Source organism: Egretta garzetta, unplaced genomic scaffold (assembly GCF_000687185.1).
Source record: "Egretta garzetta isolate BGI_Z169 unplaced genomic scaffold, ASM68718v1 scaffold149, whole genome shotgun sequence".
NCBI lineage: Eukaryota > Metazoa > Chordata > Aves > Pelecaniformes > Ardeidae > Egretta > Egretta garzetta.
Genome location: NW_009269998.1, coordinates 139438 through 162344, shown reverse-complemented (window position 1 = coordinate 162344; position 22907 = coordinate 139438). Strand labels below are relative to the sequence as shown.

Below are 22907 nucleotides of genomic sequence, written 5' to 3'. Positions count from 1 at the left end.
TTACCAAATCAGGTATTTGAGATATTGCCTATTTCTTTATTCCAGGAACCACTCATATTCTTTGGTAATGTTATTTGTTACAAAGCACCTGCCTCCAGGCAGCACACTCTCTTCAAGTCCAAGAAGGCGGATCATGCAACTGTCTTCAGGCCAGCTGGCCATGCTGGCTGAGCTGAGCTCTCTAGTAGCATGTCCTCGTTCCAATCTACTTAGGTCTTGCAGAACGCCACCGCTAAATTTGGAGCTGCTTTTCAACACAGACTTCTCAGTATCTCTGATCCATCAATCTAAATAGACTAGTACAGGAAAATCTCAGTCAATCAGGCTACAGTGAGCTGTAGGGGCTTTTGACTACCAGCTGTGCAATGAAGCCTTACTTGTTGAAGGTGCTTCTGCATTAAGAATTCTTGAATGTAACGAAGTGTAGCTTCCAGGTGCGTACAATTTCCCTCAGCAGTGGAGATTCAACATGCACCAAAATCCTTTAAATTAATTCACTTATTTGGCAGGAGGTTTATGAGTTTTTCTTCTTGAAGTTCCTTGCAATATTCAAATTAAACCTTTTTTTTCTTACAACAAAAAGGGAATAATTGGCATTCGAAGACTTGGATAATCCTTGAATTCTCGTAGGTAGGTGCAGTGTTTATCCTTTGCCCAAATTGTCATCTGAATGAAGCAAAGCAAGGTGAACAGCCCCACTGGAAGGAAGGGAGAAAAGGACACGTTTCATTGTCAGATTAAAAACACACTCTCGTTGCTGACATCACTTCAGGGTCAAGTACCAAAACATTACTCACCTGGAACACACTGAGTCATGATAGTGAAACTGATCCAGGTCCCCACCTGTTTTGGCCAAGGAAATTTAAAATATTTCTGGTGACAGCATTTGCATTTATGTCTCTATTGATCAAAAACAACCTTGTCCTAGTATAGGTGAATAAAAAAGCCAAGGTCAGCCAGACCAATTTCTAGTGTTAATAACCTTTAGCTAAAAGGGTGAGCAGTGCCTTCTTATCACAAACAAAACCTTCGCGTTTGCTTCCATAGCTATCATCGTGACAAAAATTTTAAGCATTACAACATAGTGTCCTTTACGTTTCTCTGCCTAATTTGTATTTGTCACACCTCCATCAATGCTAGGAATGGTAACTTTCTGTAGTCTGAGGCCAAATGCTCATTAACAGCTGTTAATCTCCACTGAAGCTAAAACCCAATGCTGTCCTTCTGTGGATTTTACACTGAGTTGCACTGGTTTTAACTGGTTTTGAACTGAGTCAGGAGTTTGGCTCCTGATTAAGGAATGTGAAGCGATAAACTGAATCAAGCTTCTAAAGCAGTCACCACCAACACAAGCGGCTGCATAACTTAGGAAAATGGGGAAGAAGACCTGGGCTTATTTCCTGTTTTCCCTACCACAGTATCTTCTATTCGTCTGCCTGCTATCTTCCTGCGTACTGTGACATCCCTGGGCTCCTTTATATTATAAATCCACCGGATGCCCCCATCCCCTCATTGCAACACACGTTCAGTAGCAAGCTCCCTGTCTGCAAAATTCGCACTGCCTTAAATGTCTCTCCCCCTTGTCTAGCAGCCATCCTGAAGCCACCCAGGGGCTGGGCTGCCTGGTTCAGGTTAGCCCCGTAAGTACCACCTCAAGGGAGGAGAGGAAGAACAGACATACTCCTGGCCACAACCTGATTTCATGGTGCTTAGGGGAGGAGGGGAAATAAATGTATCAAGTTGAACTGTTTCAGAGGTTTAGTCCATGTTTAACATTCCAAAAGAAATGAAAATATATTCAGCACAACTAAAATCTTAACATCATCTTTGAAAATACATACCTCATACGTATAGTTAGGGCAAGATACAAAGAAAAACAGCCATGTGAAAGGATTCTTTGTTGGATATGGGATCTTACGGATTTTGGATCCTATAGATTAGAAAACAAATCACAAAATATTCACACTCCTAAATATATTATTTCCTATAAAGACAACCCAAATCTGCCTATTGCTGTGTCTCATCACTGCCAGAGGGACAAGCAGGATGTAGGAAAACAGGATGTCCTCTGGACCCACAAGAAGGAATAGGAGAACTGCGAGGAAATGTTCTGGGCATTAGAAAGTCATCTATGTGTGCTTTGGATCACAGTCACTCCTGTAAGAAGAGGCACCTCAAGTTTTAGATTTAGAAGTCAAGGGTTCAGTCAGATTGTCACAGACTGGGATTTTAGCAGTCATAGCTGACATTGGGCTCATGCTGAAGGAACCCTGCCCTGCACAGAGATCTTGTGCTCCCGTAGAAGCCAGTGGAATGACTTTCCCTTGCTTACCAGCTTGTATGAGCACCGTCTCCTTTTGTGCTACCAGCATGACTAAGATACCTGCTCCCCCCAACACAAGCTGGCCCTAACTGATAAAAACTACAGTAAGTTAAGAAGTGCTGTTTAATAGCCTGGTGTTGGATTCCTTGCACTGTCTGATCTCCCCTAGAATCCAATCTTTACACTGCTGAGCAACCTGCACTCCCACAGCAGTCAGCTGGCGAGTATCAACGCCCTCCAGGATCAGGTCTTTCGTGAGGTAGAGTAACTGTGGAAGTACTGAATGGCTGTGCAAAAGTGAAAAATGATAATGCAGTTTTTACCATTTCTCCGGAGGTCACTGAGTGCAACATGAATGGAAAAATTTCCAGCTTCACACAGCTGCAAGAAAAAGCATGGCAGAATTAAAAATGTGCTTCCCTTCTATTTACTCTTCTTCCTTTTGGTATTTCCTGGGGTAGTTTAAAAAAGAGAAAGGAAAAGAACCTATTAAAAACATAATAAATATCCTTAACCAAGATTGCTGTCTGACAGGAGGATAGAATGTCTTTGTTCAAACACGAGTCCCTATTATACTGCGTTATTTATTTATGATATTTGCCAGCAAATGCGGACTCAGTGTCCAAAAGATCAAATTTACTGCTTACATAATCCCCCTGAGATCTAAAGGCAATAAACCAAAGGGGATAAAAGTAAATCCAGGAGATACTTGCTTTATCTTTTGGTTATTCTTATGTCTTTAAAAACACCCCAAAATTGATTTGGATAGTTTTGGTTTCTCAAAAGTTATTAAAATCCCACGGAAGATAGGGGTTGGACTCTAAGTTAAGTTTTCTTCTCTAGAGTATAATTGATATGAATCATGAAATATAATTGACCCAGCTTCCTCTGCTGGTTTTAAGTAATGCTTCCCCAATCAATTATGCAGAAAGTGTATTGAAATGACCCATTTATATGATTATGGACAGCCTCCAGTGTCTGCAAAGCGTAACTATTAATGCAAATGACTTGTGGTCAGAGCTCCTGAGTCTTATTCCCAGCTCTATACTTTCACTTATGTAGCCTCTCTATAAAATGGGAGTAGATTATGAATTCACAGAATTTTCATACTGGGAAGCTGCTCTGAGATCCTGCAGTCGCTGATGATTAGTTTCTCAAAGCAAGTGAACAGCTGATGTTCTAAAGAAGTTACGCATACATAGGAAAAATGGGTACATCTTTGTTGGCTACACTAACGTTGCTTCTGTATGTATGAAATGTTCCTAGGAACTGTGAGAATGAACAGACAGTGACTTCGGAATTTTGCTTCATAAGGAAAGTTGTAAAAAATTTCTGAAGCCCAGCAAAATGAACCTCTATCCCTGGAAATTATCAGCAGTGTACTTTCTTAGCTGGCCAGTCCTCTTGAGTTTTATGATCTCTTGTGATTCTTGACACTCAATAAACAGTTCACAGAACAAACTCACTGGCTTTTAAACACAGTGTCACAACCTGGTAGTTCCAGGATTCTTTTAAAGGTTATGAGAGATCATCCCAGCATCCCATAAATATCCCGGTCTTGGAACGGATGCGAATCAAAATCTTCCCTTCTGTACAAGATCACATTAAAAACTGACAGATTTATCTGTTCTGCATGCACGTGGTCAGCTTTAGTAATAGATCCCAAGTGCCCAAGTTTTAAGTATCTGCTCATCCTACTCACTCCTCCCCTATACCACATGAGAAATAAAGCAGCATGTTTTAGCATTTTTATAAAAAGAGCAACAAACCTACCAGAAACATGATCACAGCAAAATTTATCTGTTTTTTTCCATAAGCTACAAAAAAAAAGTTTACATGTGATTAGTACTAATATACAAACACTTAAGTACTTAAATGATACCGAGGGTTGTTTTGCTACTTACAAGGAGGAGTGTAAAGAGGATGATTGATGTAATAAGCAAGCCAGGCTGCAAATCCCCAGTAATACAAGCAGTTCTGAAAAACAGGGAATTTTTCTTTGTTTTAGTATAATCCTCTAGGCCAGTATTCACTGCAAGGACCGCTGCTAACAATGAATTGGGCTGATCCTTCAAATTGCTGATAATACCACAGAAAATGGCAATACTAAGTGTGGTAAGGTGGGAGCAGACAACAGGAGAAAACAGGAAGGAAGTAGTGCTCGTGGAGTAAAATTTTCTCTCAAATGTGTTGGAGCTTTTAAGTTCATAAACAGTTTTAGAAAGTACGATCATACTATTGAAAACAAATCTATCTTGTCTGGGGAGCCATTTGGGCGAAGATGAAGTGCCATACAGACTGTATGTTAGAGAGAGGCTCGTTTTGCTAACCCCTGAGACTTTGCAAAACTGGATTTAGGGCACTGTGCTCTCTTCCCTGCTTATTATTTTTGTTTTGCCCAATCTCTTGCCCTTCCTCTTCTCCTTCACCCCATCAGTTTTCTTTCTTTCCCATGTTTTAACTCTTCCTACCTGAAGCCATCGTGCCTGACACTTTCTCCTGCCCTTTCACTGCAATACCTTTAGTTTGTCCCTTCTGCTGCTGCCCTTGCTTTTCTGTGATCCCGCTTCCAGTCTCTGAACTCTGGTAACACAGCTGTCAGTAAAGGCTGCACTGACTCACTCCTGACCAGTCTCAGAGCTTGTTCACAGCCTTCATCCATGAAAAAAAACCCTCACAATTACAATCTCTACCTCTTGCAGTTTTTTCTTCTGACCCTCATTGCTGCTTCAGCATCTTGGTGGCAGGTTATCTTCTCCCTCCTATATCTGTAGGTAGGAGAGAGGCCCTTTCTTGGCCCACTCCTCTTCTTCCTCTATGCTCTCGCCTCTAGGTGCCGTCCTCTTGCAGACAGACTTCAACCCTTATTGACATCTCAGAAATTTGCCTCTCACCAGTTGAGATTTCTTCCTTTATCAAACCTAGTGCCTCAGTTTTTAATGTTTTAGGGCATGTTTGGTTATCACCTGGACTTCAGCAAGACCAAAACTGAGCTCTCCATCTTCCTTTCACCACTTCTCCTGCTCTTTTCCTCCCCCTTCTTTTTCCTTCCCTCCTATTTTTGCTCTTGAGTAAAACACGGATCCTCATACTTTTTCTGGTGATGCTTTTTTCTTGGCCTTCCACTAGGTTCATGTACCTTAGACGTTTCTAGGTCTTTCTGCTTTTTCCTTCACAGCTTTCCTTTCCTGCTCACACAGCCAAAATTCTTATCCAAGGCTGCATTCTTCCTGACTGGTTTACCTTTTTTTTTCCCTTTGACTTTTGCAGCCTTTTTCCCCTGTATACACCAGAACTGCATTTCTAGCAATAATACCCCCAAAAGTGATTACCTCAGCGTCTGCAACCCACACGAGCTGACTGCAGTGTCTGACCATGCATTTTTCTGAAAATGCTGGTGAGGGGTAAGCCCCCCCATCTGCTGCAAGTGGTTCTATCCAACGTTCTGTTGCGTTTCCACCCGCTTTTCAGAGTTAATTGAACCACTGAAGCACCCAGAGACCTCAGACAAAATGGACACCCTACTGGGTATGCTGTAACACAAGCACATAGTATGTCCTTGCTCTGAGATTATACATTAATAGATAACTGGTGAGAAAGAGCAAATTATTAACCACTAATTACAGACCAGGTGGATCAAAAGGGCAGAGAGATTAAGTAACTTCCCTGTGATGACTTCCCTTTCCTCCAGGAAAAGCAGCAGAGCCAGAAGAATGACTCCAGCGAGGAACAACCTAGTTAGTATCCTACCCAGAAACTACTGCTTCCTCCCTAACGCTAGCTTCTCCCACCATCACCTAGAGTTTACTAACTGCTGTACAAATTTAGGTGGAAACAGTTTCTTCTGATCTCAGCATGGCATCTTATGAAAAAGCTTTCCCTGACTTTGGGGCTTGGCATAGGATGGATCATATGGCAATGGATTTCAGTAAAGTGAAATAAAATAAATAAATTATCATGGCTCAGCTCCCAACAATACATGCTGTAATTAAAGCGAACAAGCACTACTCATCCAAAGAACATGATTTACTGCAAGAATATTTCTCAGTCAGAAGAAAAGGAGCTTTAAGATGAGCAGAGTCTGCCACTGCGAAGGTCCTTAGTGGTAACGCTAGAAATGTCCAGCTGCCACCAGAAGCCTTATTGCTCATACAGAAGCCTCCAGTGAGGTTCAGATGGGAGCAGCAGGGTACATGCAGACTTCATAAATTCACTTGAAAGAAAGAAATTGTTTCTGTGAATCTTTCATATTCCAGGTGCATAATAAAGCTTTACAACAATATCTTATAAAAAGATGTTGTGGATCAAGTTCAGATATTGCAGGGATCCCATAAATATAATACTCCCAAGTTTCAAAGTTATAGTTAGGATTTTTGTCTTTTCTACTCCGATTAATGATCCCTATGGTGATCAAAACTATTTCTTAATGCCCTGCCTATGTTTATTCACGACTGGCATGTGCCCTTCTGTTTGTCTCATTACATCATCTTCTGGTTTAAATGGTATTTCTTTAGCTCGAGTGTTTTCTTTCCTCCAGGTGCCTTTATAGAAGGAGACAATATCCCTTCTTTTCACCCATGAAAATATTCAGTAAGACCAGTCATGAGACTAATCTTTGAGGAATTCCACGGGTACCTCCCTGTTAGTAAAGGTCTGTCAGAGCCTTTGCTGGCACAACCACCATCACCTTTCCTTCGCTTAGTTCCTTTATCCCCACACAATTTTTGTATACATCCCTACCTTATTCACCCTGAGCCAGTTGTTTACTAAGTCCAGATAAATCAGGTAATCTACCCTTCTATTGCCTAGACAAATCATGTATCTTAGAGAGAATTATACTATGTTAGCATGTAGCATGAACTGCTTTTGGTGAACCCCTGCAGCATTTTACAGCATCATTTATTCCTATTTCCAGTTGGTAAGCAAAGGATGAAAATCACAAATCTCATCAATTCCTGCCTCAGATCTCTGCTTACTGAGACTGAAGTGTCTCTTGTTAAAGGTAGCTCTCCACTGCGCTTAGGAAATAAGCTGGCTATATCTGCTATGTACGTGATCAGTCACTTAAAGTAAGAAGCTTTTCCTGCCATCTGTATGCGAGAAAAAAAAGGGAAGAGGATGGGATATTTTTCTCACTGGCACAATTCTGGAGTAATAATACCACCAAAGTCAATGAAATTCTAAAAGCAAATCAAACCCAAGCACTGCTAAGCGAGTAGAAGAACAACTGCGAGCAACTTTACAAATGAAAACAAGTACCACCAACCAGAGAAGGTGGAAAAGCAGAAGTGATCAGAATGAGTGGTACAAACGTCAATTCTAGCAAGAACAGTCTGCATGGTCGGAAAGGACCGAGTAGTTGTCAGAGAAAATGAAGACTTATCACACTGTACAGATTATTTTCAAGGTAAAGTTGCTCATTTATCTTCAGTTTAGCATACACAAGCTATTATTGTGTCAAGAACAAGTCTGTAAGAGATCTGCTAGCCTTTGAACAACCCCTGCACTCTTCTGCTGCAGAAAACACAGTAAATTGCTAGGGAGGATTCTTTCTGAGGGCTGCCGCTCAATTACAGACCCTCCTTCCATTAAGAAAGCATGAAGCTGTCACCACAACTACCAGAGCCACCGCAGGGCTGTAAGGAGTCAGCCGCGAGGTAGAGCTTCAGCTGCTGGGAGTATCACTGCCATAATGCAAATTCCAAGGGACTGCCTAAATACCAAACATTAAATACCCAGATGCAGATACTACTCTATACGCTTTTCCAGTTGTAGATGGTATCTCATGTCTTCCTGAGTATAAAGCACATTTTTGAATACCGGTGTGTACTCTGCTGCAAACATTTGTAACAGAACTACAGCCCGTGCATAACCACGCCGCCCACTGCGCTGCTCCGCAGCCATCTAGGAAATGGGGGGTCCGCACCTCAACAGCTGCCCTGTGCCACAGCCGCACCCGTAACATCAGGGAGAAGAAAATGCAGAACAACCAGGCTGCTTTGTGCTGGATCTAAGGTAAATGAACAGCTGCTCAACAGCAAAGAGAGTGGTAGGGGCAAAGGAAGATGTAAAATGACTGTTACAAAAAGTAGATTTTTTTTTTTTAAAAAAGCATCCCTCCCAATATTGTGCCTGCCTGTGCTACCTTAAAAAGTTAACATCGTTACTGAAACCTTAACGCCCAAGGAGCTAGCTGAGTGAAAAGGAAGGGTTAAAAAAAAATAAATTCTAAATTTTTAAAAATTTAAAATTCTAAGAGAGCAATGAGAATAGTATAACATGCATAACAGTAGGGCAACATGTGGGTTATACAATAGCGACATTAAGAAGTCTTTTGAAAGAACTACAGGTTTATGGGTGAGATTTGCTGTGCATTACTACAAAAGCCACACCAAAAACTCCATGCTGCAGAGGCAGAGCATAGGTTGGCGAGGTTGGATTTGTAAGGGGGGCTATGGATAGATTCTGACACAATTTACCTTCACAATATTCCTCAGTGGCATAGTCCCATGGGAGAACCGATGAACAAATACTGTTTCAATCAACCTTTTGATGTAGTGGAAAGAATGGCAGATACATGCCAAGCTAGAAACAGCAAGACAAAAGCATTTAAGAGTGCTTAAAAAAACAAGTGTGGCAAGACATTTGGAATAAGACTACAATGCTAACAAGAAATACTGCTCAAGCCTGCAAACAGACTTACTTAACTACTGGATGCGGGCTTGATGTAAACCTCTCATCCAGTCCATAGACAAAAGGCATGCGGAAATAAAACAGAAAATAGATGAACAATGGACCTGTATATTCTATCAAAAATACCTGCAAAAAGAGAGAAAAAAATTAGACAGCTGAATTAGATGATGGCTTTGCTTTGGTTTCTTTGTGACAACTAATGCAGTGGGATAAACACCTCCACTGCCCCAGGGTGGCGTTTAGAGAGGCGGGGAGGGAACAGCAGGTTTGGGCTTGGGCTATGGAAGTGGTAGACATGCATGTAAACATTTTGCAATGCATTTGCCTCGGTTGCATACAAACAGCCATTGCCAATGCAGCTGACACAGTACGGGTATGAAGAAAGAATCACGGCAGCCCAGAGATCATGGTAAATAGGCATGCATGTTACATTTATGCAGCTCTCGCCCTCCTCTTGCCCTCAAAAACTGTGGCGTTATTTTGGGTTACAATGACATTTGGTGAAGAATGTATCTTGAAAAAGAGGAGCTTTGTTGGTAATGAATGAATTTTGTTTGAACTGGAAACACAGCTTGTACGTGTTCACAGGTGACACCATCTGTATGAACAGTTAGCACAGCAGATGTCCCAGGAAACAATAATTCATTCTATGTTCAATCTTTAATTTGAACACAAAGAAAAAAAAAAAAGAGAGGAAACCAAAGAATCTATTACCTAACTTCGTTTCATTTCAGATAGGTCTGTATTTCTTAGGAACATCACTTTAAATTGAAGTTAACTTTGGACCAAACAACAGTTGAATTTTCCGCACTTCTGTAAGCGAGGAAGGTAGGCCCATCCCTCATTTATGGAGAAAGAAGGGAAATTGATTGTACGTCTGTCAAAAAACCAAACCTAACCAAACCAACCACTGTTTTCTAATGTATTTAGAGTTATTTTGACATGCAGAAAAGTTGTGTCATCAACTTCTGTAGCACTCAGCATTTTCTCTGGCAAAGATTGGATTTGATTGCAGATAAGAAGTTTGTCTTTTATTTCACAAGACTGAAGTATTTCTTAGCTTACTTTTGAATGAAGTAGCTTGAAGGGTAGGGAGAGCAGAAGGTAAAGGAAAGAGTATGGTATGGCAGAAGTCTGGTGTTACTCTGCACTGTGATACGTCGTTATGTATTAATGCTTATGTGTCTTGGAGTCCACACTGCCATAGAAGTTTGCCTTACTGGGTCTTACTGGGTTTTGGATTGCGTAACAGCTGCCTGATTTATCAGTGTTGCATCCAAAGTAATGATGTAAAGATTCAGTCTTGCAGGACTTTTTTTTTATTTTAAGTAAGTCCTATGTATGTTGTCTTTGCTATTTGTCATTGACACAAGACTTTATTAATGTCTCGCAGCTAAGAAATGGTAAATGTGCCTTTAAATTACAGGGCACTGTTCCCCTCATGCTGTGCTGTTTTGTTAGAACTAGTGTGACATGCTTTGTGGACCTCATGAAGAGCTGGAAGGGTCATTGGCCACCTCACTGCATCAACAGCAGTGCTGGGTCGCCTGCCAGGTGAGTTGTGGCAAGATTTGCATTCGAGCTAAGACAGTAAATAGGTGAGGTCTTTATGGATGGCTACCGATACTGCAGAAGTGACCAGCTGTCATTAGCTTGCCACTGGCATCCTGGGAGGCAGCCATGTCACTTCAGTTACTGACATTGAAGTTGCTCACATGCCTCTTTGCAGGACAAACTCGTAGGAGCATAATCCTGATCTTTGTCAGGAGAGTAACGCAGGCCCTGTGAACCAGATCCTCAAAGGCATTTAGACGCCCAGTTCCTAGCGATTTTGCAGTAGACATCTAAATCCATTTGAGAACCTGCACCTTAGTTCAGTAGAGCCAATCTACCCTGCAACAAGTTTTCCACTGCTGCTCTCCCAGGGAACTAGGCATTCAGAATATTCTGTTACTGCTTTCCCTGATTAAATGAACTGAAGCAATGAGGATTCGTTGCCTGCATCCACTATCAGAGCAGGCATCATGCAGAAATATTGGAGAGAGACAAAAAGTGATGTGAGGATTAATTATGGAAGAATAGCCATTAAAATGGCTTAGGCTTGATGCATAGCTCACCGTAGTCCATCCTATCTGTGGCCCTAAATCTTTAAAGTATAGAGTAGCAGTTGTGCCAACAGGGAGGTGCTGCAGGATTTCCTCATCCCTCAGGGACTTTCCTTCTGAGAAGGAAAGAAGTAATTACATCTCAGTGAAATTCAAGTCAGCTTTGTATCGTGCTTTAACCAGTCTGTGAGATTCTTTGATGTGATGTGGGTTTATCGGAATGTCAGTAAACAAACTAAGAATGTTTATACTTAATTTTTATTTATCCCAGTAATCACATACAAGCCTGGATCCTCTGTTCACACCAAGACAGTTAGGAGAATTCTCAATCCTGTGTGCCTGCCTAGTCTAGTAGACTTGTGCCATCACTGCTACAGTGGAATTTGTTGGTGGGTCACTGCCCTTTTAACGTAGCTCACTGACCTCCTCGTTAGCTGCACCTCCATCTCGCTCCTCTCTCTTCCCCTCTCCTCATTGCTCATCGTCAGACAAACAGAATCATACAGAGGTTCTCATTGTCTCCTTTTTTCCCAACCAACCCACTAGGAGATGGCTCCACAGGACCAGTACTCAAGCTTTTAACGCCTGGATGCAGGGGAATCTCCAGAAAGCCAACATTATCTCACAGCAAGTCTCACAACATAAGTCCATGGAGGAATCTGACAAGGTAGATCTTTGAAGAAGGAAATCAGATATTCTTACTCCTGTTTTCCATGGACAGTTTCTACACAATGAACTAATCTTCACCAGCATACTTTCAAGGGACTTTTAAAATAAAATTATGCTTAATGGATGCAAAAGAAGAAAGTGCTACATTTTGTACTGAATGCTGAGATGGATTAGCACAGTTTGGCAATTAGACTTTCTTTTGCGCACTCAGGCCATGTACTAAGAGGCTTCCAGCAGCAATACCTACAACTGCATTAATGAAGTCAGCCAGCTGGCATCAGCTTTGTCAGCAAATCCTACATCCATGGCAATGTGTTTTGCATTAGCTTACCTCAAAAGAACTGTAATTCCTGCCTGAGAGCAGAGGATTATGTGAATTGATAGCTCTAACTCATAGCCCTTTTTAGTACTCCCAGCTGAGCATCGCTGTGGAGATCATTTCACCGCAGCTAAGGGAAATGAGTATCTAGGTTCTGTGCTGCCTGTCTTGAAAGCAAAAGTGCTCAGTAGTTAGAAAGTGCATCGGAACAATGTGCAGACTCCTGAGTTAATTACCAAGCACCAGGCACAAGGGTGGAACTCTGTTCAACGCTTTCAAAGAATTAAATTTGTTCTGGATTCTCTTCAGCCTTCACAGTGCTAATTAACATAGCCAGAAACTCATTCTTAAGAGGCAGTACCCATGCAAAGTACACCTTCCACGCCAGGCCCCTGCTCAGAGCCGTGTCACTCCAGTCCTCACAAGTACTTACTTGGATCAAGTTTTATCGACTGCCTTGCTGGATACCACCGAGGATCTGTAAGACCATACAGAATTGTGTGATATACAACATTTGTTTTAGATCATCCACTATTATAATGAATGCAACACAACAAGGTAAGATTTAGTTAAAGATTTTTAGGACTATTTATTCAACGTGAATATCTGTGAGAAATTATGCAGCAGAAATAAAAATACAAAGGTGTATCAGGATAGCATAAAAAACCAATACTGAAATCTCACTGTGAGCGCATTCATGTGCAGGTTACTTTGCATTATGTGTGTGTACATCACAAATTTCAAATTATGTCATTTTCTCCTATTTATATACTGGATATTCTGATGTGATGTGAACTGCTGCAAAAATTGTACTCACATAATTTATGGAACATCAGTCTGATCTCTCTAATTGTGGCATTTGGTTCCACCTAGGCAACAAAAAATATGGTATATGTAAGATGCAGATTTTGAAAGACAAGTACTAGGTGTGAGACTATGCAAGTAGAAATGCGACCCAAGCAATGCAAAAGTGCAACTTTCTTACAGATGGATTCAAAGCACTTCTTTCGGGGAAAAGGGAGGACAGTTTGCGGCATCTGTTTCAGAGGCAGCTTCTCTAGCAGTGATCAAGAGTTACTACAACAGCAGTGACAGTTTGACAGCATATGAGTGAGTAAGGCACAACTGGCACCATCTCAGTGAAGCAGCCGAAGCTCTGCTCTTTGCCCAGAAGCTCCTTCTGGAAAAGGGTTGAAGCACTCTGTGGTCAGTATGAAGCATGTGTAATTGTTGCCTCTTCGGTGGCCAAAGAAAGGCTAGCAGGAGATGAAAGGCCCTTCATAAACATTATGTTTACTTAAGAGAAGTTAGTCATTTTTAAATAGCCACCTAGCATTTTAAACAGATTTTTGTTTTACCTTATCTAGGAAGCATAGCTGTTTCTTTGTCTTCCAATCAAGGATTTCCACCTGATAGGACACAAAATGATAATTACTAATTACTGGTTAAATAATCTCCAAACTCTTAGTTGATTCCCAAATTCACAGTCATTGTTCAGAGGGAGACACCGTTTTCCTCTGATCTGTGGCCTGTGATAAAAACACTGCCAATGTGCTCAAGAGACAGCCTTAGTCGTAGCCAGGTTCTCAAAGCACTCAACTTGCAAAAACAAAATATTCCTGCCAAGTAAATTGTCTCCCTGGATATATTCAGAAGCAGAAGTAGCTAAGTGATTGATCAAAACACATTGGTCTGGGCTATTTTCTTATGCTAGGGCAAAAGGAACAAATAAGGGATAGAGAAGTTTCACAGGAATCACTAAGGAACAGAATTTTTATGATTTGTAAAACTAAACAGTTTGAGGAAAAAAATTAAATGTGCAGATATATGCATGTAAGTAAATATTCTGAGTGCATACAGCTTGAAGATTAATGTGCACTGTTCCCAGAATATTTGAATCGTAAAGAGCGGAAAATACTGGCGGACATAATGAACAGATGTAGCTAAAGATCTGGACTTCACAAATCCTTAAGAGGTTGTTACAGGAACATTCAGTGTTACTCCTGCCTCTCAGATCACCTGTGTTAGTAACCACATATTTGCATTTTAATATTCCAAGCAGTGGTTTAGCTACAGCTCTGAAAAGGAAAGAGCAGTTTATTTCCGTGATCAAATGGCACTTTGGCGAAAGGTTATGATTTTAATCAACAGCCAAGCAGAAAAGTCCCCAGACGCTTCAAAGCCCAGCAAAACCTAAAATACAGCGATGGTGGTTTAATTTCATTTGTTCTCCTCAAACACTTTGTAATGGAACTTTGTGGTATAGCTAAGAGTGAAAGTTCAAAGCTTATCTCTCACGCTAAATGACTGGGACTATCATTACCTAGTACCAAAAGAGTTCGTCGTTGTTTTTTTTAAACAAACATCTAGCATTAATTATGTTTGGTATTAACTGGCCAAGAGGACAGATTAACATTAGACATTAAATATGATTCCTTACTAAAAATAGGAGTCACAGTCCAGTGTCTTTCTAATAGGGCTGCTTTGAAGAGATCACTTGGTTAAAGTATCTTATTGCCTTCTTTTACTCGTCCCAGATTGTTCTTTCTCTGTTGGTGCAGCAATGGAGCACTTCAGCTCCAGCCACAAGTATCAGATCTGATCTCCACAAGGAACATGAATGCAGTGATATTTTCTAGTCATGCATTGTAAGCTCTAAGTGTGACATTGAGGGAGGTAAGCGCTTTTCCTCCCTTGTGATACCTAACGAATGTGTGATAGATTACTGGGACATTGTATGTTTCCCCTTCATTTTTCATATTTGAAATAACGCAAATTTCAAGTTTTAATGTCTCTGTTTGCGGGACACCTCCATCGGAAAGCAAATGAAGGGGATTCCCTTCCCAGAAAGGGCTGTATTCTTGAAATACAGCGTTCGGACTCCTGCAGTCCACAGAACAAGTACTGGGGGGGGGGGGCTGTAAACCATTTTATTTGTCCCTTCTGATGCCAAGTTGCTCTAAGGGTTATGGAAACCTTTGGTGCATCTCAAGGCTCTTGGGTCAGTGAATACCACTGGGCTGTCCTACAGACCGCAGCAGGGCCCACAGCGTTAGCCGTCTCCTCCCCGTTCTGTACCCACTCCCAGCAAACACATATTGGCTCAGAATCCCCCAGGGGCAGTTTTAGTCTATGGCCTTCAGTGGCTGTATTAGAAAAATCTTCTCCAGGCCAATTACAGAGGGCTTTGGATATTTTTCTGCTGCCTACACTCTTTTAGTTGGCTTATTCTCATTACGCACAAAGCGAGACTGAAAATCATAGAGCATTTTCTTTTGCTCTGTGGTTTTCATGGGAGTGGCTGCACAGAAATTTAGGTACTTCTGTGAACCTTTGGAATCAGTGTGGAAAACAAACAAACACATCATCCAGGATCTTCTGTAGAGTTACTTGGTTCCATTCCAGCATGACTCTTTGAAGTGCCAACCTGACATACCTGCCTGCACTGGCCCATTTAGAATCATAGAATCACAGAATCACTTTGGTTGGAAAAGCCCTTTGAGATCATCGAGTCCAACCTTTAACCTAACCCTGCCATCCCACCACTAAACCCTGTCCCTAAGCACCTCATCTATCCTTCTTTTAAATACCTCCAGGGAGGAGGACTCGACCACCTCCCTGGGCAGCCCATTCCAGAGCCTGACAACCCTTTCGGTGAAGTTTTTCCTAATATCTAGCCTAAACCTGCCCTGGCGCAGCTTCAAACCAAATACCTTAAAGGAGTCTAAAGAGATGATGGATCCTGACTCTTCTTGAAGGTGCACAGCGATAGTGGTGAGAGGCAATGGACACTAGTTGCAATATGGGAAAATCCACTCAGATACAAGGGCATTTTTTCACCATGAGCTTGGCCAAACATTGGAACAAGTTGCCTGGAGAAGATGTGGAATCTCCATCCTTGGAGGTATTTAAGACTGGACTGGACAAGACTCAATGCCATTTGATCAGGTTGTACCTGCTTTGAGCAGGAGCTGGACTACATGACTTCCAGAAGTCCCTTGCAACCTAAATTATTCAGTGTTTCTATATTGGTTTTGGGCACCCATTCCTGAACTTCAAACATGTCAGTTAGTTACTTTCAAGATCTAAGCAAATATCAAACATTCTTTCCCTTTTCAGAAAGATGGACGTAGGAACAGCTTTAGATTCCACTGCAAGCCCATAGAAAGTTGTGTGAAGACAGTGTGAAAACAAGGTGACTGTTTCCTCTAATTATCACACCTCTTAGCTGTGTCAGAACCCCCCTCCCCCCCAGCATTCAGATGTTCCCTGCAGAAGGGACAGAAAAGCCTGATCCAAGACAAGAAATGTTATCTTTTCTGAACATGACGGCCAATCACATGGGCCCACGTAGCACTGAACACGGTGCTTCCAGTCTTCAGCCGCAGCACCAGGTCAGTTAATGCATTGGTTGGCAACAGTTTTTGGATACCCAGCACTCCCTTCTTGGAACACTTACTGATGGGTATCATCCCTTTCAAACGTAAATTGTTTGGCTCTGAGAACTTGAATTTCTCTATGTTTTCAAAGCATTTAGCATGATAGGACACTGACTGTTGGCTTGCATTTGTGCAGTATGACTTACAGTCCACTTATTGGTGAATTTGTAAAGGTATTTTAAATTGCAGCTGCTGTAAAACTGCTTCAAGTAGAACTTAGGCAGATTTGTGCAAGAAAGCTATATTAAAACTCTTTTATAAGTGACTACAAATACATATCTTCCATGTTTAGAAGATAAATTTAGAATGTTTAGAAGATGTTTAGACATCTGCAATGTTTAGAAGACAAAAAACCAGAAAATTTCTTGATTAATATTGTTTAGAACAGGTTGAGGGCAGAGAATAATCAATATATGATATAAGCAGAAAAAAGTACATTCAACTGTTTTATTCAGAAAAAAAAGGGGGGGGGGAATAAAAGGGGGAAAAGCTTATTCATAGGGGAAGAACAGTTGAGCAAACTGTTTAAAAAATAATTTTTAAGATGCAGGGTCCCTTCAATAGAATTACAAAAATATAGTAGATCAAATTCCCACAGCTTAAAGCCATATCAAATGCTTAAGGATCAACAGATCTTCCAAAATTATGTGACAACTATTATGGAAATACTGACACACTTACCATGTCTGTGCATGTCGGAAGTTTTATTTGCAGCCATTTGTACTCAGCAGATTCAGTAAACCGTAGCTGAGTGAGATTTTGTGAGCACTGACATAAGCATATATTGTATTGATTTCTTTTGAAATTACTCAGTAAAAAAAAATGCTTATTTTACAGTCTAGGAACCAACCAGCCCGAGAAAGAGTAATGCAGACTGAATTAATTCTCCCTGAATTATTAGAGTGCTTACATAAGTCAGGTTCCTTGAATTTAACACTAAAAAAAATCCAGTGGTTGCCTCAGTCCTAATTACATCTTTCTAAACATCTTCTTTTTCCTCTGGAATTAGTCATTTTCTCTATCTCCATAGACCTTTCTGGTATACCGTGTTGTTCCTGAAGGAAGCAAGCATGCCTTCGTGTGATCTCACGCTAGGGCGTATCGGGAATAACTTTCTTGAAGTCAATAGAGTTAATAAGCCAAAGGGAAACTGCTGTAAGTGTACTTACACTAAAAACTATGTTTGTGCTGCTCCTGCTGCTGCTACAAATGACTTTCAGTCTGCAATTCCCCTCGCGCAGGAACCTACAAACTGTTGCAGAGGATGAGTCTAAGGATCCATCTAGAAGGGTATCTCTTTGATACAGCCAGCAGCAGGCGACTCAGAAAAAGTAATAAAACAGGGCAAGAACGTAGTGACTGGGGGAAGGGAGGAGACAGACACAGAGACTGCAACTTTCCTGCACCAGAAGTGCTGCCTTTGTATCTAATAGCTTTTCATGGATTTTTCCTCAATTAGTTTATCCACTTAGCCTTTTAAACCTGGGTAAACTTTTTGCACGCACAGTGTCCTGAGGCGGGGAGCTCCATAGCTCAGCCACATGCTGCGTGAGGAATTCCCAAAGCAGAACCAAGGCAAATGTTTAAGCCCAAAGCGGAATTTCAGCGTCTTACCTGTGGAGTGCTGCGCCTTATTCTGTAAGAAGCAGTCCAGCTAAGTAAAGCCTTACTTCTGTGAAGCAAGTGGCTCATATTTCATATTCTCACTAGAGCCATGAGACTAGAATCTTATTACATCATTTCACTGTGTATAGAGAGGAGATACAGTGACACCCAGACTCAACAGGTTTTATACAATTAAATTTCACTTTTGTAGAATTTAGATGTCTAACATTTGGAGGTTCACAAGACACACACCAGGTACTTAGTCCTCAGCTTCCTACGTTCTGCTCCTACGTGAGCCAACAAGAACCACTGTCTGAACTGTGCTGAAACTCAGTACATTTTTATTTCTTCCACCTGTTTCAGACTCGTTAGACAGGCATGCTTGCGTCTAAATCCTTGGGAACCTTGATCCAGAAAGCATCTTTATCCCAAGGGCAGCACAATGCACAGCTTTTAGATTATTTCTGAATGAAACTAAACTGTCAGCAAAGGAGATGATCTAGTTCTTTGTGCTTTATATGTAATGCCTAGACACACTGCCAGGAAGTGGGAAAATTACTTTAGACTGTCTTCTGCCATTCCCCACACCTCCCATAGAAGGCTCGGGCCACCAAGTAAGGAATAAAGGCTTCAAGAGAGACCAAAAACTACAGGTAGGAGAGGACATGAAAAGGGCAGTCTCCTATCGAAGAAAAATCCTGAATTCCTGTGTCTCTGGGCTGCTTCAAGCACTGCTTATACCACACAGTGAAGTAAGCTTGGATACCGTAACCAAACTGTCATGCCCACTCTTGGAGCTGGGCGCCTAACCTGAAGGCCAAGTCGCTTTGTGGACCTGGACCTGAGGATGGTTAACAGGTGTAGAGCTACACACGGTCATCCTTCAGAAAGACAAATCCATTTATATAGTTGACAGGGGATAAAATAAGTCCATGTAAGAATGGTCGGGAAGGAAAAGGAAGGTGTATTCCCTTGGAGCGGGAGGCTGGTTTATTTTTCACAAAATGGAAGAGCTGTTAGAGATTTGTGCTTTCGCAGTGAATTCTGGCTCTCGAAAGCTGTCCAGCTTTTCCTAGCATGACATCTTCCAGGAGGATACACAAGATGGGAAAGGAACCTGCACGAGCTAATACTGACTCAGTGGGTATTTACTTACACTGGCTAACACGGAGCCGCCCATTGCCAATTTCCCAGGCATACTGAAGAGTCACATCATTCCCCGAGTATCGCTGTCACTATGAAGCAGCCTGGAGCAGCTCCAGCTGAGAACCTAAGCCAGCTTTCACTCAACACTAAGTAGACATCAGGTTTTTCAACACCACTGCGTAGCCTTTTCCATGTGCAAGAGAATATTCATTGCCTCGGGGCCTGAGCTTATGGTGACTATTTTCTGCAGTGACAATATTCAGGTAGAAGAGGTTTATAAATTCTTTGTGAAATCGCCATCGTTTCTTTGCATCAGCACCGTGATTTGCAATGTTGAACTTCAGTATCTATAGTTCCATTACCACTCTTCATGGATCATTTGGTGGATGGATGTCAAAATGGACATCCAGCATATGCTTCTGACATGGAACCGAAGAGACAAAAGAGAGAGAGAATTTTTCCTTTTTTTTTTTTTTTACCTAGAGGAATGAAGGATGGGTCTGTTCTCTTTTGACCAGGCAGGAAGACCGGAAGCCCTGGGAAGTTCAGAGGCCTTATACTGACAGGTGAACTCACAAGATTTGTATTAATTTTTTCAAATATACTTCAAAGACGACCATTATTTTTTCTAAAATAAGACTTTTGATTTCAAACGTAGCTGTCAGATTCTGAGTAGCCCGAGGTACTTCCTGCCAAGTAATGCTTTATTATCATATTTTCCTATATAAAAATTAAAAGTTTCTCTCTCAAGCTCCATAGAGAAGAAGGACAAATTGCTGTCTTTTAAGTGAAGCAGCACAAGTGAGTGTAGAAAGCGCTGGTAAGTGTGTGGAGAAGTGGTGAGGGAAGAGATAGGGAGAATGTTTTTCCCTATCATCTCATATTTTTCTGTGATAATCATCTTACGTGTTACCTGTGAAAACGGGGCAGATGCCTTCAAACAGCAGGGCAATTTTCAGCAGTGTCCCTTTAAATGGCTGCTTAAATATCTCGTGTGTAGCCTTGTCTTCTTCAGGCAACTCTTGGAGGATACAGAATCTTAAAATCCTCTGCAGTCCTGCTTTTGGCACTTGCTCTCAGTGCTCTTACTTGATGAGGCTTTAGGCAGCATAGCTCTGAGTGGGAGAAACCTTTGTAACAGGAGCTGTGACATCTCAGCAATGCCAGCAAGGCAGCAGTCACCCCCCCTCGCATTCAGGGGGTTTTCATCAGTCAGAAGGGGGAGAAACTTTAAATGCCAGCGAGGGGGGCCAGTACATTATTGCTTTTAGACTGTACCGCATATGTCAGTTCAATCTATCCTCAGGGAGTGAAGACTCCAAAACATTTTTGGTTATCACTGCTCATAAAAGGCACTTCCCAACCGAACCAGTTAAGGAAGCAAAAGTACAACTGCGGCTTTTAGGATGCCCATTTTCTACAGTGTGAGTGTCTTTGTTCAAGTATCCTTCCTCTAGGACGTCAGAGCGCCGTACTATTTTCTTTATACGAAATGCTTTTGAAGACCTAAACCTGTCACGTGGAAAGACAGGGTAGAATTCATTAGCCTAACTTCGGAGCTCTCCGCTACAGACGTTTACATCTGAGCATAGACACTTTGTATGGGAAGGAGAAAAGCAGGCACTTTTAGGATGAACTGTATCATACGCTCTGAAACCCATCTAAGGTCAGAAGAGTTGTTCTGTAATCAATTTGGAGAAATGAGCACTCCTAGAGAATATTAATTACCTAGCTACAAGTCTCTGTTATAAATCTCTACACGTTTGGAGGTGAATCTCCTCAAATTATCGGGTGCAGTACTTTCATGTATGCATATATTTCTTTAAACTGTAGTTGTTCTTGCTAAGCTTCTCCTGAGCTATTAGTGATAAAGCAGAGGAGAAATGAGAATCATACCAATACCTGAAGGAAACAAGACCTATTGCAGCATCATTACAGAATTAGAAATGTAGAGGCAGCCGTCGAGACATAGGTCTAGGAGTACAGCAACCTGACTTCGCTATCACTTCCGATTCAGACATCTCGTAAGCAGAGGGAAACCACTCAGCCACCCTGGTTTCTCTGCTGTCCATCCATTAGGTCCAGCGTATTTTGGCTTAATTAGGTGGTTGCTGATAATTTTTGGTACTAAGTTTGAACACAGCCAATTCAAAAGGAGTTAAAGGTACTTCCAAAGCTGGATTTGCCTGCCACTGGCTTCTTAATAGTCACTTTGATACAACGTTGCCTATTTTTTTAAGTGTTTCTGTCTTTAGCTGGCTGAGGAAGACTCTCATAAAGAAAAGGAAGGGAAGTGCTTCATGATTCTTATAAGGAAGCATCACAGAAGAGTGAATGGTTGAGAGATGTACAGGGAAAAGTACAGAACCATACAGTACCTCAAACGGGGAACGCCAACGTTTGTAACACCAGTAGAGACTTCTACCACCGCCCCCCCAGAAGCACTGGGAGAGGTGGGACACTTCCCTGCTCTCTTCTGATAGCTCAGTTTTGAATGCCTGGTGGGGAAATGCAACCCAGAATGCAAATTCATTGACTTTGTAACAGAAAGCCAAGGGGAGAACAGTGCAGAAAGTGATAGGCAACAGCACTGCTCAGCGCTCTTTGTCCCCATCCTACACCCCGGGTCAGCTCAGACACACGCTGGACGAGCTAGGGAAACATTTCCACCCATTATCTGCTGTACAGAGAAAAGGACTAAGACACACACAGCTGACGTGTAAATTCATGAGGCATTCCGAGTTTGGATTAATGTTGCTTAGACACAGGATCTTGATTTAGGACTCTGCTGCTATTGTTCTGCCTAGCAAGATGGAGCAGGTCATTCCACTTCCTTGTGTCTCTTGCCTGTACAGTCAGGTAACATTAATGATGTCTGTGCTTTTGAGGTCTTCTAGCAACAAGTTCTATTTGCAGGTTCAGTACGGCTAAGGCAGAAGAGCAAACCTGCAGACCAGACAATGACTGAAGACGTTTGGGAGGGTAATACATGTGTTTGGATCTCGCACGGGTTTGGGACATGGGTACAAAAGCAGGAGGCAGTGAAAAGTTTGGTTGTTTTTCCTAAAAAACAGGGAAGTCACCATGGCAGGGGAAAAGGCACAGTGCAGGTGCCTGCCTCGGGCCCTCAAGAGCTAGAGACGGCTTATTTTCCTGAATTACTAGTGGCAGCCAAAACACTTTTATAGCTTTGAAAAGCAAAATCTGAACTCTTAGGTCCCGGTAAGTAACTTGAGGAGCAGCTGCCTTCCAGATTGTTTTAGACCCCGTTAATGTTATAACAAGAATTGGTTTGTATTTTGCAAGGGGAGAGGAACTGCGTTCATTTTCAGGCGAGTCGTGCCGGAGAAACCGAAGTGTAAGCCTGCAGAAACACATTCGGGATTGCTGCCATTTAGCTCGTACCGACCTGTTTCTCTGATACAAGCCGCTCTCAAGAATTTTTCTATTAGCCAGCCTAATTCTAGCAAAGAGTTGGTGCGGCTGTTTGTGTAAATTGACGAGATTATGTCAGCCTTCACACTCCCCAGGTGCACGTTACCCTGCGCTTTCTGAGCTGACTGTAGTGAACTCCATCTGGCTGGTTTTTTCTTTCCCCGGCAAGGCAG

General features: G+C 41.8%; 1 protein-coding gene across 1 annotated transcript; it reads right to left on the bottom strand.

The window, feature by feature from the left end:
- Positions 1 to 570: 570 nt before the first annotated feature.
- On the bottom strand, positions 571 to 17242 carry TECR (trans-2,3-enoyl-CoA reductase). Its single transcript, XM_035902863.1, has 13 exons — positions 17230 to 17242; positions 13468 to 13550; positions 12927 to 12978; positions 12543 to 12587; positions 11134 to 11237; positions 9027 to 9142; positions 8803 to 8908; positions 4228 to 4300; positions 4097 to 4140; positions 2647 to 2704; positions 1842 to 1930; positions 798 to 843; positions 571 to 698 (listed from the first exon to the last, which is right to left on the bottom strand). Exons 1-13 carry the CDS (start codon positions 17240 to 17242, stop codon positions 571 to 573), a joined length of 957 nt encoding a protein of 318 aa, XP_035758756.1.
- Between the last annotated feature and the right edge of the window lie 5665 nt (positions 17243 to 22907).